Here is an 18525-nt window from a genome sequence, read left to right as displayed (position 1 = left end):
CACTCAGAACAGAGATAAGGAAGATACATATAAATATACAATTTTAGCAACACATCTATTTTCTACTACAGAAATAAAATATAATTTTAAGCTAGACTGCTTATTCTTCTAGAACTAAACAGTACACTTACTCAAAAAAGAAGCTAAATAAACAGCTTTTAAATGCATCTAAATATGCTGTCTGATTTTAGTTTTACTTTTTTAGTCACATTTTGGCCACCAAAAGGAAATAATACAAGATTAAGAGAAAAGCATCTGAGGATATAAAATAAATGACATGAAACTCTTTGTATTTGTAAGAAGTTACATCCCCATCTTCCTTATCAAGAAACTGAGAAATATTTTGATCAAATACAAAGCGTTATATATCATACATAGAAAAAGATACTGTTTAAAACTGTCATTTATATGTGAAAAGTACAAGGAGATTTACTTCTTTCTCTTCTCTCTCTCTTCTCTTTCAAGTGTAAATGTTTTATTCTTGCAAGGGGAAAATATTGCAATAATTGATGGTGGTTGTGACACTTGCTATTTTATATACAAAAATAATTAGTAACTTTCAAATAGGGAAGTAGATAGTTTATATGAATATTAAACAGTGTATTTGCTAGAAAAGTTTAAGAAGGCTTCTCTCCTTTTGGGGACTGACAGACATTACATGATAGTAGAACTTAAATGTAGAGATGTTTAGAACTCATAATATTAAAGAAAATAACCTTTAAAAACTGTATTTAGTTTTTAACCATGTAATCCCATTTAAGACACAAGTCTCTCAGGAGGAGTCTCACTTGGGAATTCTTCAGTTTTCAAAAATAAGTTAAAATAATTCAGATTGTCAACTTTGACACCTTAAAATTACGTAAAAAGAGAAAATGCTAAAACCATGTATATCTTCTCCCTCCATAATTTTATCTATTTTTCATAAAATAATACCCATTAAAGTTTTCCAATCTTTCTTTTGTCTTAAAATGGGTGCTTAAAACTAATTTTACACCTCAAGGATGTTTAAAATAATAAAGCAGTTACTAAAGCAACAGAAGTTTTTCTAAGCCAGCACTTTTTAAATATAACTTCCAATAAACAGGAATATAAAGAAACACTACTTTTACAGAGTGAATACTATTATCACCTTTTTCCCAAGTAAATTATAATTTTTTTTACATTTTATTGACAGCGCTACTCAAAATGACATATATTTCAGATTCATGCTTATTAAGTTCAAGCTACTTCATAAGAGTCAATTATGAGAAAACCAGTGTTTTCCAGGAGACAAAATAGACTATCTTACAAGATTTTAAGACCGTTGATACAGGAGGTAGCCAGAAGGTGGTCTATTGCAGTCTTTAGGGGGAAAATATGAATCTGGGCAAGTCAGGACTAGTCTAAGACCACCAAGAGTAGTTCATTGGTGGTCCTCTTTACATAAAAATCAAGGACTATTTCTGATGTATAATCACTGTACAAACTGATATGGATATACGAGGTCCAACATTCTTAACCAATATTGAGGAAATAATTTAATAGCTCTCTCCATAAAATATGTGGTGAGCTGAGAGCTCACTCTGAAGGAAGAGAGTGTTTAGGGTACCCTAGCTTTTTTAAGCAACTTTGAACATAGGTGGCATTACATTATACAAGTAGCTATTAATTTATAAGATCCATTAATATTTCTATCTTCCAACTTCTAGAACAAAGAAAGATGCTAAGGAAGAAAAAGAAAGATCAAGGCAAATAACAAAATTTGGGACTCTGAAAATCTTTGGGTGAAAAGATATATTATTTTGTAGTTATACCTCCTGTTCTTTAAGAGAACTATTGAACGTGAACATGAACAGGTGAATATCAATGGCTCTAGGAATGACTAGGTCAACATCAATGTCAGAATCGGTGAAAATGAAACATTACGGCACTAAGCGCCAATATCCAGTCAGTAATTGGTGTAGTAGAGGCTAAGGAAAGAACATACAGAACCTTGAGGAGCATCATCCTTGGGACAAGGTAGCATCATGAGAAAGACAGGGCCACAGGATATACGTTTCGATACTTGTCAGTAAATAATTATATTAACTGTCACAAAGGACACAAAACTAGTCTATGACTTTCTTGGAGAAGAAAATAGTTGATATTTCTAATGATTTTACTGTTGAGAATTCAAAGAAAAGCCTATTTCTCTTACTACTTTGATTCTCCTCTAACAATGATTCTAATCCAAAAACCTCAATTATATATACAAGATGCTATGGCATGGTTAAAAAAAAAAAAGTCTGCATTTTAGGAGAATATGTAAATGAAAATATGAATTGTTATGATAACCAGAGATAAGCCCCCAAGAATTGCTTAACTGCTTAAAAAGTATCATTTCATTGGTTATAAACATGGTTATTTATCAAGAAGTTAAAGTTTAAATATCACCTTCAACAAATAATGAAACTTCTACATTATAATTAGAACAAGATACTAGGAAAGCATGTCATTATCATTTGGGTAAGATTTTTTTTCTACCTCCACAGATTCTTAAATTATACCTTAGGCATAAGCACTTTTTGGTAATAAAATCAATGACAGCTTAAAAGACTTTAGCAAACTGAAACACACAGAAAAGAATATATTTCAATGTAACACATTAAAATGACACTGATTCAAATAAAAATAGGTTAAATAGATATGGACCTGGTTCCTTTACACTTTCCTCATTTTTGATGTTGTTACATTCAAATCATCACTCGGTGCCATTGCAAAATCATATACTTAACCCACCTTTGTGACTACAGTACTCCACTGTTTATGCAAAATATAATGTGTAATTTTCAGTTTTAAGAATATTTTAGACAATTCCATAAATAAATTCTGCATTAAATCAAGAAAACATATATAGGAAAGAGGTCTCCATTTATGGCAATTAGCATAGGTATAGTTGACTTAAAGCTCAACATTCAGAAAACTAATATCATGGCATCCGGTTCCATCACTTCATGGCAAATAGATGGGGAAACAGTGGAAACAGTGGCTGACTTTATTTTTCTGGGCTCCAAAATCACTGCAGATGGTGACTGCAGCCATGAAATTAAAAGACGCTTACTCCTTGGAAGGACAGTTATGACCAACCTAGATAGCATATTCAAAAGCAGAGACATTACTTTGCCAACAAAGGTCCGTCTAGTCAAGGCTATGGTTTTTCCAGTGGTCATGTATGGATGTGAGAGTTGGACTATAAAGAAAGTTGAGCATCAAAGAATTGATGGCTTTGAACTGTGGTGTTGGAGAAGATTCTTGAGAGTCCCTTGGACTGCAAGCAGATCCAACCAGTCCATCCTAAAGATCAGTCCTGGGTGTTCATTGGAAGGACTGATGTTGAAGCTGAAACTCCGATACTTTGGCCACGTGATGCAAAGAGCTGACTCATTTGAAAAGATCCTGATGCTGGGAAAGATTGGGGGCAGGAAGAGAAGGGGACAACAGAGGATAAGATAGTTGGATGGCATCACCTACTCAATGGACATGGTTTGGGTGGACTCCAGCAATTGATGATGGACAGGGAGGCCTGGCGTGCTGCAGCTCATGGGATCACAAAGAGTCAGACACGACTGAGCAACTGAACTGAATTGATACCTCTGATAGGCAAGTCAAAGCTGAATTCAGTAGGCTGAAAATAGATTTTCTGGAACAGATCCTAACTAGTCTCCCATAACTTAGTTAACTTAGGAAGTTCAGAGGAATATTAAAAGTTCTGTAAACAGAAATGAAAAGGGAAAATTAAACTAAGAATGTAGTCCATGGAGAACCAAAGACCTTTTTTGGAGAATGGCAAATGACAGTTACCTTTTTCATTTTGGGGTTTTAAATACTGTGCTATGACCTTTACAAATGAAGTGCAAAACTGATTTCTAAAACCAAAGTTTAAATCACATTTTCAAAGGCTATGATATACTTAATGCCACAAACTTTAAAACTATGGCATAAAGCTGGGTTTTTAAAAACAGGAGTTTAAGTCACATTTTAAAATAAATATATTTTATAGCTATAACACACACACACACACACACACACACACACACACAAAGATGTGCTTTTCATCATAACGAACTGGAATACAAAAGTAGGAAGTCACAAGATACCAGGAGTAAGAAGCAACTTTGGCCTTGGAGTAAAAATGAAGCATGGCAAAAGCTAAAATAGTGTTGCCAAGAGAATACACTGATCATAGAAAACACCCTCTTCCAACAACACAAGAGACGACTCCACACATGGACATCACCAGACGGTCAATACCAAAATCAAACTGATTATAGTCTTTGTAGTCGAAGATGGAGAAGCTCTATATAGCCAGCAAAAAAAAATCACCGGGAGCTGAGTGTGGCTCAGATCATCAACTCCTTATTGCAAAATTCAGACTTAAATTTAAGAAAGTAGGGAAAACAACTAGACCATTCAGGTATGACCTAAATCAAATCCCTTATGATTATACAGTGGAAGTGAGAAATAGATTCAGGGATTAGATCTGATAGACAGAGTGCATGAAGAACTATGGATGGAGGTTCATAACACTGTACTGGGGGCAACAATCAAGACTATCCCCAAGAAAAAGGAATGCAAAAAGTCAGAACGATTGTCTGAGAAGGCCTTACAAATAGCTGAGAAAAGAGAGAGGCTAAAGTCAAAGGAGAAAAGGAAAGATATACCATTTGAATGCAGAGTTCCAAAGAATACCAAGGGGAAAAAAGAAAGCCTTCCTCAGAGATCAATGCAAAGAAATAGAGGAAAACAACAGAATGGGAAAGACTAGAGATCTCTTCAAGAAAATTAGAGATACCAAGGGAACATTCCATGCAAAGATAGGCACAATAAAAGACAGAAATGGTATGGACCTAACAGAAGCAAAAGATATTAAGAAGAGGTAGCAAGAATACACAGAAGAACTATACAAAAAAGATCTTCATGACCCAGATAATCACGATGGTATGATCACTCACCTAGAGGCAGACATCCTGGAATGCAAAGTCAAGTGGGCCTTAGGAAGCATCACTACGAACAAAGATAGTGGGTGTGATGGAATTCCAGTTGAGATATTTAAAATCCTAAAAGATGATGCTGTGAAAGTGCTGCACTCACTATGCCAGCAAATTTGGAAAACTCAGCAGTGGCCACAGGACTGGAAAAGGTCAGTTTTCATTTCAATCCCAAAGAAAGGCAATGCTAAAGAATCCTCAAACTACTGCAAAATTTCACTCATCTCACACACTAGTAAAGTAATGCTCAAATTTCTCCAAGTCAGGCTTCAACAGTACGTGAACCATGAACTTCCAGATGTTCAAGCTGGATTTAGAAAAGGCAGAGGAACCAGAGATCAAATTGCCAACATCCATTGGCAATTTGAAAAAGCAAGAGCAACTGAAAAAGCAAGAGTTTCAGAGAAACATCTACTTCTGCTTTACTGACTACACCAAAGCCTTTGACTGTGTGGATCACAACAAACTGTGGAAAATTTTTAAAGAGGTGGAATATGAGACCACCTTAACTGCCTCCTAAGAAATTTATATGCAGGCCAAGAAGCAATAGTTAGAACTGGACATAGAACAATAGACTGGTTCCAAATTTGAAAAGGAGTATGTCAAGGCTGCATAATGTCACCCTGTTTATTTAACTTATATGCAGAGTACATCATGTGAAATGATGGACTGGATGAAGCACAAGCTAGAATCAAGTTTGCCAGGAGAAATATCAATGACCTCAAATATGCAGATGACACCACACTTATGGCAGAAAGCAAAGAGGAATTAAAGAGCCACTTGATGAAAGTGAAAGAGGAAAGTGGAAAAATCGGCATAAAACTCAACATTCAAAAGCTAAGATCATGGCATTGGGTCCTATCCCTTCATGGCAAATAGATTGGGAAACAATGGAAACAGTGACAGACTTTATTTTCTTGAACTCCAAAATCTCTGCAGATGGTGAATCCAGCCATGAAGTTAAAAGACTCTTGCTCCTTGGAAGAAAAGCTATGGCCAACCTAGACAGCATATTAAAAAGCAGAGACATTAGTTTGCCAATAAAGGTCTGTCCAGTCAAAGGTTTTTCCAGTAGTCATGTATGGATGTGAGAGTTGGACCATAAAGAAAGCTGAGTGCCGAAAAATTGATGTTTTTGAACTGTGGTGTTGGAGAAGACTCTTGCGAGTCCCTTGGATTACAGGTAAATAAAACTAGTCAATCCTAAAAGAAGTCAGTCCTGAATATTTATTGGAAGGACTGATGCTGAAGCTGAAACTCCAATACTTAGGACATCTGATGCAAAGAACTGACTCCTTGGAAAAGACCCTAATGCTGGGAAGATTGAATGCAGTAGGGGAAGGAGACAACAGAGGATGAGATGGTTGAATGGCATCACTGACTCAATGGACATGGGTTTGAGGAAGCTCTGGGAGTTAGTGATGGATAGAGAAGTCTGGAGTGCTGCTGTCCATTGGGTCACAAAAGTCAGACATGACCAAGTGACTGAATTGACTGACTGACTGAGAGCTATAATAAAATATTTTATACAGAAATCATATGGGTATTTGAAAATAAACTTAAGAACATTTGTCCAAAAATGACATAATTTAAATCAACCTTTATCATTAGTTATTATCAATATATCAAGAAAAAATAAATGTAAAACATTAAAAAGTGAAAAGTGGATTTTGCTTTATTTCTATTAATATATAATAGTACTTCTACTCAGAAATCGCAAGTGTCTACCTATAATAAGGGGAATAATACAAAAGATGAACATTGCTTAATATACTTTGTTATCTAGCATTCTCTACATGTGTAATGTCATGCCATCTATATTTAAAAACAGTGATAATAAAGACTTGCCAAGGATATTTTTTATTCTTCAGTGTTTGTTTGAATTTGTATATATCATTTATTTTGCCTACAACAGGATCCCTTAGCTTATACAAATGGAAAATTCCCACTAATCTCATATTTCACATAAAATGCTTTCGGAAGATTTCCTAGTTCCATCTGATTAGCTTATATCCAGATACCTTTCACCTATTCCAAGATAATAATTACTTTATTATAATTAAAATATCTATATTTTTTTCTCCATTCTTGATGGCTACATATTTGAGTCATTTTTAGATCCTCAGAGCCTGGGGCAGACTGGATTCATTTTTATAAACTAGAAATAAATGAATATAGCCATGAAATACTACTAGTAATAACTAATTTACGGATCCACCTATTTGGCAAGTACAGCAATAAAGACTTTTGGGTACTATTTTTGGTACTGTAGTTTTAGTAACTTTTTATCCTTATATCTCAGCTATTAATGATTAAAGTCGGTAAGTTTTCTCTTAGACCAATGCACCTACCTTTTCTCTATAACTGTGGCTTTACTTTAAATTTTTCCTTTTAACTTTAAGCAGTGGAAATATTTCTTTAATGTAATTGTATAAAAATTGCAATTTACTAAGCATAGAATATGAAACCACCCCATTGAAGCAGATAATGCTTCAAAATCCAGACAACTGTCCTTGTTTCACTACGTTAAAAAATTAAATACAGCTAAAATATAAAAATCAAATATATAACTTTATTTTTTTTATTCTTACATTTATTCTTTTTAATTTTATTTCATTTTTAAACTTTACAATATTATATTAGTTTTGCCAAATATCGAAATGAATCTGCCACAGGTATACCTGTGTTCCCCATCCTGAACCCTCCTCCCTCCTCCCTCCCCATACCCTCCCTCTGGGTCATCCCAGTGCACCAGCCCCAAGCATCCAGTATCATGCATCGAACCTGGACTGGCGACTCGTTTCATACATGATATTATACACGTTTCAAAGCCATTCTCCCAAATCTTCCCACCCTCTTCCTCTCCCACAGAGTCCATAAGACTGTTCTATATATCACTGTCTCTTTTGCTGTCTCGTACACAGGGTTATTGTTACTATTTCCTTCTACTAACCCTGGGGTTCTTCATTTCTTCCTTTTCTAGTTGCTTTAGGTGTAGAGTTAGGTTATTTATTTGACTTTTTTCTTGTTTCTTGAGGTACACCTGTATTGCTATGAACTTTCCCCTTAGGACTGCTTTTAAAGTGTCCCACAGGTTTTGGGTTGTTGTGTTTTCATTTTCATTCGTTTCTATGCAAATTTTAATTTCTTTTTTGATTTCTTCTGTGATTTGTTGGTTATTCAGCAGTGTGTTGTTCAGCCTCCATATGTTGGAATTTTTAATAGTTTTTCTCCTGTAATTGAGATCTAATCTTACTGCATTGTGGTCAGAAAAGATGCTTGGAATGATTTCTATTTTTTTGAATTTACCAAGGCTAGATTTATGGCCCAGGATGTGATCTATCCTGGAGAAGGTTCCATGTGCGCTTGAGAAAAAGGTGAAATTCATTGTTTTGGGATGAAATGTCCTATAGATATCAATTAGGTCTAACTGGTCTATTGTATCGTTTAACATTTGTGTTTCCTTGTTAATTTTCTGTTTAGTTGATCTATCCATAGGTGTGAGTGGGATATTAAAGTCTCCCACTATTATTGTGTTATTGTTAATTTCTCCTTTCATACTAGTTAGCATTTGTCTTACATATTGCGGCGCTCCCGTGTTGGGTGCATATATATTTATAATTGTTATATCTTCTTCTTGGATTGATCCTTTGATCATTATGTAGTGACCATCTTTGTCTCTTTTCACGGCCTTTGTTTTAAAGTCTATTTTATCTGATATAAGTATTGCTACTCCTGCTTTCTTTTGGTCCCTATTTGCATGGAAAATCTTTTTCCAGCCCTTCATTTTCAGTCTGTATGTTTCATCTGTTTTGAGGTGGGTCTCTTGTAGACAACATATGTAGGGGTCTTGTTTTTGTATCCATTCAGCCAGTCTTTGTCTTTTGGTTGGGGCATTCAACCCATTTACGTTTAAGGTAATTACTGATAAGTATGATCCCGTTGCCATTTACTTTATTGTTTTGGGTTCGAGTTTATACACCATTTTTGTGTTTCCTGTCTAGAGAATATCCTTTAGTATTTGTTGGAGAGCTGGTTTGGTGGTGCTGAATTCTCTCAGCTTTTGCTTGTCTGAGAAGCTTTTGATTTCTCCTTCATATTTGAATGAGATCCTTGCTGGGTACAGTAATCTGGGCTGTAGGTTATTTTCTTTCATCACTTTAAGTATGTCTTGCCATTCCCTCCTGGCTTGAAGAGTGTCTATTGAAAGATCAGTTGTTATCCTTATGGGAATTCCCTTGTGTGTTATTTGTTGTCTTTCCCTTGCTGCTTTTAATATTTGTTCTTTGTGTTTGATCTTTGTTAATTTGATTAATATGTGTCTTGGGGTGTTTCGCCTTGGGTTTATCCTGTTTGGGACTCTCTGGGTTTCTTGGACTTGGTTGATTCAAATATATAACTTTAAATGCATGCTACTAAGTGAAAGAAGCCAACCTAAAAAGGCTACATACTGAATATAAGATATTTTGGAAAAGGAAAAACAACGATCATAAAATTATCAGTGGTTGTCAATGGATAAGGAGATAAACAGAAAACAGGAAATTTTTAAGGCAGTAGAAATACTTTGTATGATATTATAATGATGGTATGTATCATTATATATTTGTCAAAACCCATAGCACATACAACACTTAGAATGAATCCTAAAGTAAACTATGGGCATTGGGTGGTTACAATGTGTCAATATAGGTTCATCCTTGGTTAAAAAAAAAAAGACCAATAGGTAGGGAGTACATGGCAAATAGCTGTATTTCCCTCACAATTTTGTTGCAAATCTAAACTGCTCTTCAAAAAAAATAATATCTTAAAGAAAAGCATGAGTAGAACTAAAAATGTTGTAGATGATACTAAAGATAAAAATTACGCTTATAAAATATCTAACTAGAAACATGGCATGGAAAAAAAGTTAAAATCCATTCAAATACTGAACAAACATTTATTGAGTCATGCTATATGCCAAGCACTGTTCTAAAGCAAAAGAAGGAAAAAGAAATAAGGAACCTACAATATAGCCAGGAAACAATATGATGGAATTAGTAAATTATCTAATCTAAAGGCATAGATTGGATTAGATGGATTAAAAAAAATAAAAAGACCCAAATATGTGTTTTCTATGAAAGACTCATTTCAGCTTTAAGGACACTTGGCTCAAAGTGAAGGTATGGAAAAAGATATTCCATGGAAATAGAAACCAAAAGACAACAGGATTAGCTATATTTATATGAGATAAAATGGACCCTAAATCGAAAGATGTAAAAAGAGACAAAAAGAGGTCATTACATAATGGTAAAGGGGTCAATTCACCCAAAGGATATAACAATTGTAAATATATATACACCCAAAATCAGAGCTCTTCAATGTATTAATAAAAAATTATTATATTTGAAAAGAGAAATAGATAGCAATCCAAATATAGTTGGGGATTTCAATACCATACTTTCATAAAATGCACACGAAATTAACGAAGAAACAAAATACATCTTAGACAAGTGAACTCAGCAGACATAAAGAACACTCCATCTAAGCAGAACATATTCTTCTCAAGGGCACATGGGACAGTCTATGGGAGAAATTATGTTAGGTCACAAAAGAAGCCTTTGCAAGTGTTAAGAAGACTGAAATCATACAAAATACCCTTTCTGATAGTTTCATATTCTATGAAATCAGAAATCAATGGGATAAAACTGATGAATTCACAAGTATCTGGAAATTGAACAACATACTCCTAAACAACAATGGGTCAAAAAAAAAATCAAAAGGGAAGTCAAAAAATATCTTAAGGGAACTCCTTGGCAGTCCAGTTGTTAGGACTCTGCACTTTGACAGCAGGGGTCATGGTCTGATACCTGGTTCTGGAACTAAGATCCCACAAGTCACACGCTGTAGCCAAAAATATGTATTTATCTTGGAACAAACAAATAAAAAATGGCAAAACAACATACCAAAACTTAGGAGATGTAGAGAAAACTGTTTATAGGAAGAAATGCCACATAAGAGAAAAAGAAACGTCATAAATAAATCTACTACACATCTTAGAAAAAGAAGAACAAACTAAGACCAAAGTCAGTAAAAGAAAAGCGGTAACGAGTTTTGGAGCAGAAATGTAATAGAAACCAAGAAAACAACAGAAAAGATTAACAAAATAAAGATCTGGTATTCTGAGAAGATGAAGAAAATTGACCAAAGTTTAGCTAGACAAAGGAAAAAAGAGAGAAGATTCAAACAAATGAAATTATAAATGAAAGAGGAGATATTACAATTCATACCACAGGAATAAAAAGGATCATAAGAGACTAATATGAACAATTGTACACTTCCACACTGAATAGTCTAAGGGAAAAAAAAGGATAAATTCCTAGAAATATATAACCTACCAAGACTGAATCATAAAGAAATAGAAAATCTGAAAAAATTTAATCACTGAACTTTTCCTGGTGGAACAGTGGATAAGAATCTGCCTGCCAATACAGGGGACATGGTTTTAAGCCCTGATCCAGGAAGATTCCACATGCCACAGAGCAACTAAGCCCATGTGCCTAGAGCCTGTGCTCCACAAGAGAAGCCATCGCAGTAAGAAGCTGTGCACTGCAACTAAGGGAGCCCTTGCTCACTGCAACTAGAGAAAGCCCACATGGAGCAATGAAGACCCAGCGTAGCCTAGAAAAACAAAACAAACAACAACAGCAAAAACTTAATGACTGAGGAGATTGAAGCAGTAATTACAAATCTCCCAGAAAACAAAAGAATAGGACCAGATCGTTTCACTAGTGAATTCTACCAAACATTTAAATGACTAATGCCAATCCTTCCCAAACTCTCCCAAAATATTGAAGAGGAGAGAAGACTCCTAAACTCATTTTATGAGGCCAGCATTATTCTGAAAATAAACTTAGATAAGGCTACAAAAAGAAAAAGCTACAGGCTAATATCCCTGATGATTATACTTGCACAATACCTCAACAAAATATCAAAGCTAGCAAACCAAATTCAACAGTACCTTAAAAGGATCATACACCATTAGCAAATGGGATTCATCCCTGAGAATAAAGTGGTTCAACATAAACATATCAATAAAAGTGATGTACCACATTAAAACAATAAAAAATAAAAATCATATGATCATCTCAATGCAAAAAAAGTATCTGACAAAATTCAACATTTTTTCATTAGAAAAAAAAATCTTAACAACTTGGTTATAGAATAAGTGTACAATACCTTGACATAATAAAGGCCACTGAAGACTAACTTACATCTAAACATTATATTCAACAGTAAAAAGTTAAAAACTTTCTGGCTAAGATCAGGAAAAGGCAATGATGACTACATTAACCACCCCTATTTAACATACCCTGGAAGTTTTAGCCAGAACAATTTGGCAAAAGTCATGTCCGACTCTTTGTGACCCCATGGACTGTAGCCCACCAGGCTCCTCTGTCCATGGAATTTTCCAGGCAAGAATACTGGAGTGGGTTGCCATTTCCTTCTCCAGGGGATCTTCCCAACCCAGGGATTGAACCCAGGTCTCCCACATTGCAGGCAGATGCTTTACTATCTGAGCCATCAGGGAGCTTAATGATAATAACAGCCAACCAAATTGTAAAGAAAGAAGTAAAATTATTTCTGTTTGTAGACGAAATAAATCTACAGAAAATTCTAAAGATGCCACAAAAATATCAATGGAAATACAATAAAATAATAAATAAATGAAATCAAAAAAGTTGCAGAATGAAAACTGAACATATAAAAGTCAATTATGTTTCTATGCACTAACACAAACTATCTAAAACACAAAGGAAACAGCCCCATTTACAATAGCACAAAACATAAGAAAATACTTAGGAATAAAGGTAACCAAGGCAAAAAATATCTGTACACTGAAAATTATAAGACACTGATGAAAGAATTTGAAGTAGACACAAATGGTAAGATATCATATGTCCAAGAATTTAAAAAATCAATAATAATAAAATATGCACTCTACAATATGCAGTCATCCATTGATTTCATATAATCTCTATCAAAATTTCAAAGGCATTTTCACTGAAACAGACAAAATAATCCTAACATTTGTATGGAATCATATAAGATCCTGAGTAGCCAAGGTATTCCTAAGAAAGAACAGCTAGAAACCTCACACCTCCTGATTTCAAACTCTGTCACAAAGCTAAAGTAGTCAAAATTGGCATAAAAAAAAGACACATAAGCAATGGAAAAACTTGAAAGCCCAGAATGACCTGTTTCATATACCGTCAACTAATCTTTGAAAAGGATATCAGGAATACACAATGGGAAAAGATGTTATCCTCTTATCAGTGATGCTTGGAAAACTGGAAGTACACTGGAACCCTTATTTATACTACTTATAGTAATTAACTCAAAATGGATTAAAGACTTAACTTGAACACCTGAAACCATAAAACTTCTAGAAGGAACATAGGGAAAAGTTTCCTGACATTGGTCTTGGCAATGATATTTTTGGATATGACATCAAATGTATAAACAAAAATAAAGAAGTGGGACTACATCTAACTAAAAAGCTTCTGCAGAGAAGAAAATCAACATCTGTCAACAAAATACTAGTGAACTGAATGCAACAATAGATTACAAAGATCATACACCATAATCAAGTGGGATTTATCCCAGGGATGCAAAGATTCTTCAGTATCCACAATATCAATCCCTTTGATCAGTTCAGTTCAGTCACTCAGTCATGTCCGACTCTTTCTGACCCCATGGACTGCAGCACGCCAGGTTTCCCTGTCCATTACCAACTTGAGTAAGTTGAGCTTACTCAAACTCATGTCCATCGAGTCGGTGATGCCATCCCCTTCTCTGTCGTCCACTTCTCCTCCTGCCTTCAATCTTTCCCAGCATCAGGGTCTTTTCCAATGAGTCAATTCTTCACATCAGAGGGCCAAAGTATTGGAGCTTCAACTTCAGCATCAGTCCTTCCAATGAATATTCAGAACTGATTTCCTTAGGATTGACTGGTTGGATCTCCTTGCAGTCCAAGGGACTCTCAAGAGTCTTCTTCAACACCACAGTTCAAAAGCATCAATTCTTCACATTAAAAAAATTGAAGAATACAACCTTGTGGTCATCGTAACAGATGCAGAAAAAGACTGACAAAATTCAACATCAATTTACAGGAAAAAAAAAAAAAAAAAAAAACCCTCTCTAGAAAGTAGGCAGAGAGGGAAGATACCTTAACATAATAAAGGCCATACATGACAAACTCACAGACAGCATCATACTCAAATGTAAAAAGCTGAAAACATTTCCTCTAAGAATAGAAACAAGATAAAGATGTCCAGTCTCACCATTTTTATTCACCATAGTTTTGAAAGTCCTAGTCACAGCAATTGAGAAGAAAAAGTAATAAAAGGAATCAAAATTGTAAAAGAAAAAGCAAAACTGTCACTGTGCAGATGACATGATACTATACATAGAAAATCCTGAAGATGCTACCAGAAACTAGTGGAGCTCATTAATGAATTTGATAAAGTTGTAGGATACAATATTAATACACAGAAATCTCTTGCATTTCTGTACACTAACAATGAAAGATTAGAAAGAGAAATTAAGGAAATAATCCCACTTATTATTGCTTCAAAAAGAATAAAATACCTAGGGATAAATGTACCTAAGTAGGCAAAAGACCTGTACTCTCAAAACTATAAGATGCTGATGAGAGAAATCAAAGATGACATATAGCTATACTAGGTATCTGGATTGGAAGAATAAATATTGTCAAAATAACTATACTATCATCCAAGGTGATCTACAGATTCAAGTTAATCCTTATCAAATAACTAATGGCACTTTTTGCATTTCTTAACATTTGTATGGAGACACAAAGACCCCAAATAGTCAAAGCAATCTTGAGAAAAAAAGAAGGAGCTTAAGGAATCGGGCTTCATGACTTAAGATTATACTATAAAGCTACAGTAATCAGAACAGCATGGTACTGGCACAGAGACAAACTTATAGATCAATGGAACAGGATAGAAAGCCAAAAAATAAATCCATGTACCTATGGTCAATTAATCTATGACAAAGGAGGCAAGAATATACAATGGAGAAAAGACAGTCTCTTCAATAAGTGATTCTGGAAAAATTGGACAGCATCATGTAAAAGAGTGAAATTAGAAAATTCTCAAATACCATACACAAAAATAAACTCAAAATGAATTTAAAAACTAAATGTAAGATCAGATGGTATAAAACTCTTAGAGGAAAACATAGGCTGAACACTCTTTGACATAAATCACAGCAATATCTTTTGGGATCCACTTTCTAGAATAATGAAGATAAAAACAAAAATAAACAAACAGCTTTTAATTAAAAGCTGTTAATTAAACTTTTACACATCAAAGGAAACTATAAAAAAAAAAAAGACAACCCTCAAAATGGGAGAAAATATTTGGACACGATGAGACCAACAAGGAATTAATCTCCAAAATATACAAATAGCTCATGCAGATTAACAGAAGGAAAAAAAGGAATCAAAAAATGAGCAGATCTAAATAGACATTTCCTCAAAGAAGACATATAGGTGGCCAAAAAGCCCATGAAAAAGATGCTGAACATAACTACTTAGACAAATGCAAATCAAAACTACAATGAGGTGTCACTTCAATGGTTAGAATAGCCATCATCAAAAAGTCTACAAACAATTAATGCTGGAGAGGGTGTGGAGACAACAGAACACCCCCACACACACACTGATAATAGGAATGTAAATTGGTACAGTCATTATAGAGAACAGTATGGGGGTTCTTTAGTTTTTTAAACTAAAATGGAGCTACCACATGACCCACCAATCCCATTCCTGGGGATATATCTGGATAAATAAAACCATAATTCAACAAGATACGTGCACTTCAGCATTCTTGAAGCATTCTTCATGTGGCACTATTTAACAATAGCCAAGACATGGAAGCAACCATGAGTTGTGAGATATCACCTCACAACTGGTAGCTATCATCAAAAAGACAAGAATAAAATAGGTTGGTAAGGATGTAAAGAAAAGGAACATCCGACAATTGGGATCCAAAGTGGACATGAAATACTAAAGAAACCTCTAACCATCTCGATGGCAGACATTATATACATTTAAGTATTTTCCAAATAGAATCTCATATTGCAATCTCAAAAGTGTTATAAATTTCTAGAATCATCTTTTTCTATTGAAAAAGTAAAATATTTAAGGCAAATATGTTTTTAGATCATCAATTTAAATTTATTAAACATGATAAAGGAAAAGAGAAGCATCAAATTAAAAACTCAGAGCAAATTATAAGGAAACAAATGGTGTTGTGAAGACAAAAAAAATATAGGTAGTTTTCAATAGAAAAGTTACCATGCACTGTAGTATTATATAGACTATATAATGTACGGATATATTAGTTTGAAATTTCAGGCATTACCTTAATTATACCTCATTGTTAAATCCATAAATGTTTTTTTCTGATGTGGAAAATAATTTTTCACAACAAATGATTGATGTATAAATAAAAATTATTAAATCTCAGTGAAAGGAAAAAGGAAAAGCATCTTTAAATACAAGGAAGACTAATTGGTACATCTTCTCTGACAAGTGTATCACAAAACGAAAAAGGTAGCATCAGATTTACTGGCATTTGTATTTTGTGGACATCATTAAAATCACTTTTAAAAAGGAGTGTGGACACAAGCAACTAAGGATTTAATATGATTTAATATTATCAAACTGTGAACATCTATAATACCTAACCTACTTCATTAAGACTAATAGTTTACTGATAAATACTTGCTTAAAGACCCTTCCTCATACCCAACAATCAAGAGTAAATATGTCATAAACTTTGCCAAATCTTTACAATTGTAAGTTTCTAATTTGCAAGTCTTGCCTTATATTACACAGGCAAGGCTCTAAAACATTAAATATATAATGTATCATTCTTTTACTTTCACATTCTGAACTACTATGAAGGCTCTATTTAGCATATTTTCCCTTTCTGAAGTAAATCTTATAAAAGTATTTGCTTATCAATAGACATTAACAGTGATCTTCTGGGAAAATCAATAGCCAATGGGTAAAAATAACAAGTCTTTCATAACTTACTTGATTTTCTTCCTTTTTTGCTATTATATTATGATTATACTTTTGACAGAATGCTGAAAAACTATTTGGATTATGACATTTTAAGTAAGTAGAAAAACATACATTCAATACAGAGAAATTTGTCATTAACTATCTCAGATAAGAACATTCACTATGGTTTGCACTCAAATTAACTGCTAATAGCCAATGGGAAGACCTTTTCATCCAAAACAGGTAATTAAAGCCTATAGTGAATACAATTTCTAAAACCCAGCAGTTTATTTCAGCCTCCTCCATACAATCAGAAGACCCACAACAGAATGAGACATTTATTTATTATGAATCTAAACCATCTGCATTTATTAAAAGAAAATAAAAGATCAAACCTGTTCTTCCAGATCTGCAGGGCTTTCTTCCATGCTCTTTAATAAATTCTTAATTTCAACAAATATTTGGAAATTTCGATTTGTGTACGTAGACAAGTAAATATTTAAAGTTGCAGAGATATAAAATTATATATATATATATATGCATTAATGCTGTTTAGGCTATTTATATATGAGTTATTAAATAATTCTTAAATCTTTAAGAACTGTCAGAATATATTTTTTACAAAGTCATTATCAGCTAAAGGTTTTGGTTAGTAATAAGAATAGATCATACGGAAAGGACTTTAATGAAGACATTTCCAGTGACGTTCTCGAAATTTTTTCATTCTTATGTTATTATTTAAAGAGAAATATTATTGACAAACCTCATATGTCGCTGGACCAGGAGTAATCTCTTTGGAATCTTTAAAACGCTTTGATGCTTTAACAAATGAGGGTATGAAGCAGGATTTCTTAAAAACAGGATTGTATGTTGTAGGTCCTAAGAGAAAACAAATGTAAAAATAATAAAGCACATTTTAAATTATTGATTTTGGTCACATGGATATTATTCTTAGATTTGTGAACTTAACATTTAAATTTGGCATCAAACAATCTTGAACCCATCCTTTTGAATGCTTAAAGTCATTCAGTTCAGGGATTTCAAATATAATAAGCATAAAACAGAGGCATACTTCATTTTATAGCAATTTGCTTTACTTCATTTTTCAGATATTATGTTTTTTTCATCTTTTTTTTTTTTTTTTAACAAATTGAAGGTTTGTGGCATTCCTGCTTCTAGCAAATTTATCAGCACCATATTTCAAAGCATTGGTCCTGAAATTTTCACACTAGTTCAAACTTCTTCATTATTAAAATTATATCTGTTTGGTAATCTGTAATTAGTGATCTTTTGATAAGCTAAAGACAAAAGAGAAAAGAAAAGATATACCCATTTGAATGCAGAGTTCCAAAGAATAGCAGAGAGAGATAAGAAAGTCCTCTTCAGTGCTCAATGCAAGAAATAGATGAAAGCAATAGAATGGGAAAAAATAGAGATCTCTTC

General features: G+C 33.7%; 1 protein-coding gene across 3 annotated transcripts in view; it reads right to left on the bottom strand.

Moving 5' to 3' along the window:
* Nucleotides 1-18525, bottom strand: part of STPG2 (sperm tail PG-rich repeat containing 2) — a 636844-nt gene that overhangs the window by 256437 nt on the left and 361882 nt on the right. For all 3 annotated transcript variants that reach the window (XM_061419604.1, XM_061419605.1, XM_061419606.1), the window contains one exon: nt 17846-17961. In XM_061419604.1, the coding sequence (XP_061275588.1) occupies nt 17846-17961 (116 nt within the window). The remainder of the gene's footprint in view (nt 1-17845; nt 17962-18525) is intronic.

Source organism: Bos javanicus, chromosome 6 (genome assembly GCF_032452875.1).
Source record: "Bos javanicus breed banteng chromosome 6, ARS-OSU_banteng_1.0, whole genome shotgun sequence".
Lineage (NCBI taxonomy): Eukaryota > Metazoa > Chordata > Mammalia > Artiodactyla > Bovidae > Bos > Bos javanicus.
The sequence above is the reverse complement of the archived record's forward strand: the minus strand, read 5'-3'. Positions and strand labels throughout refer to the sequence as shown.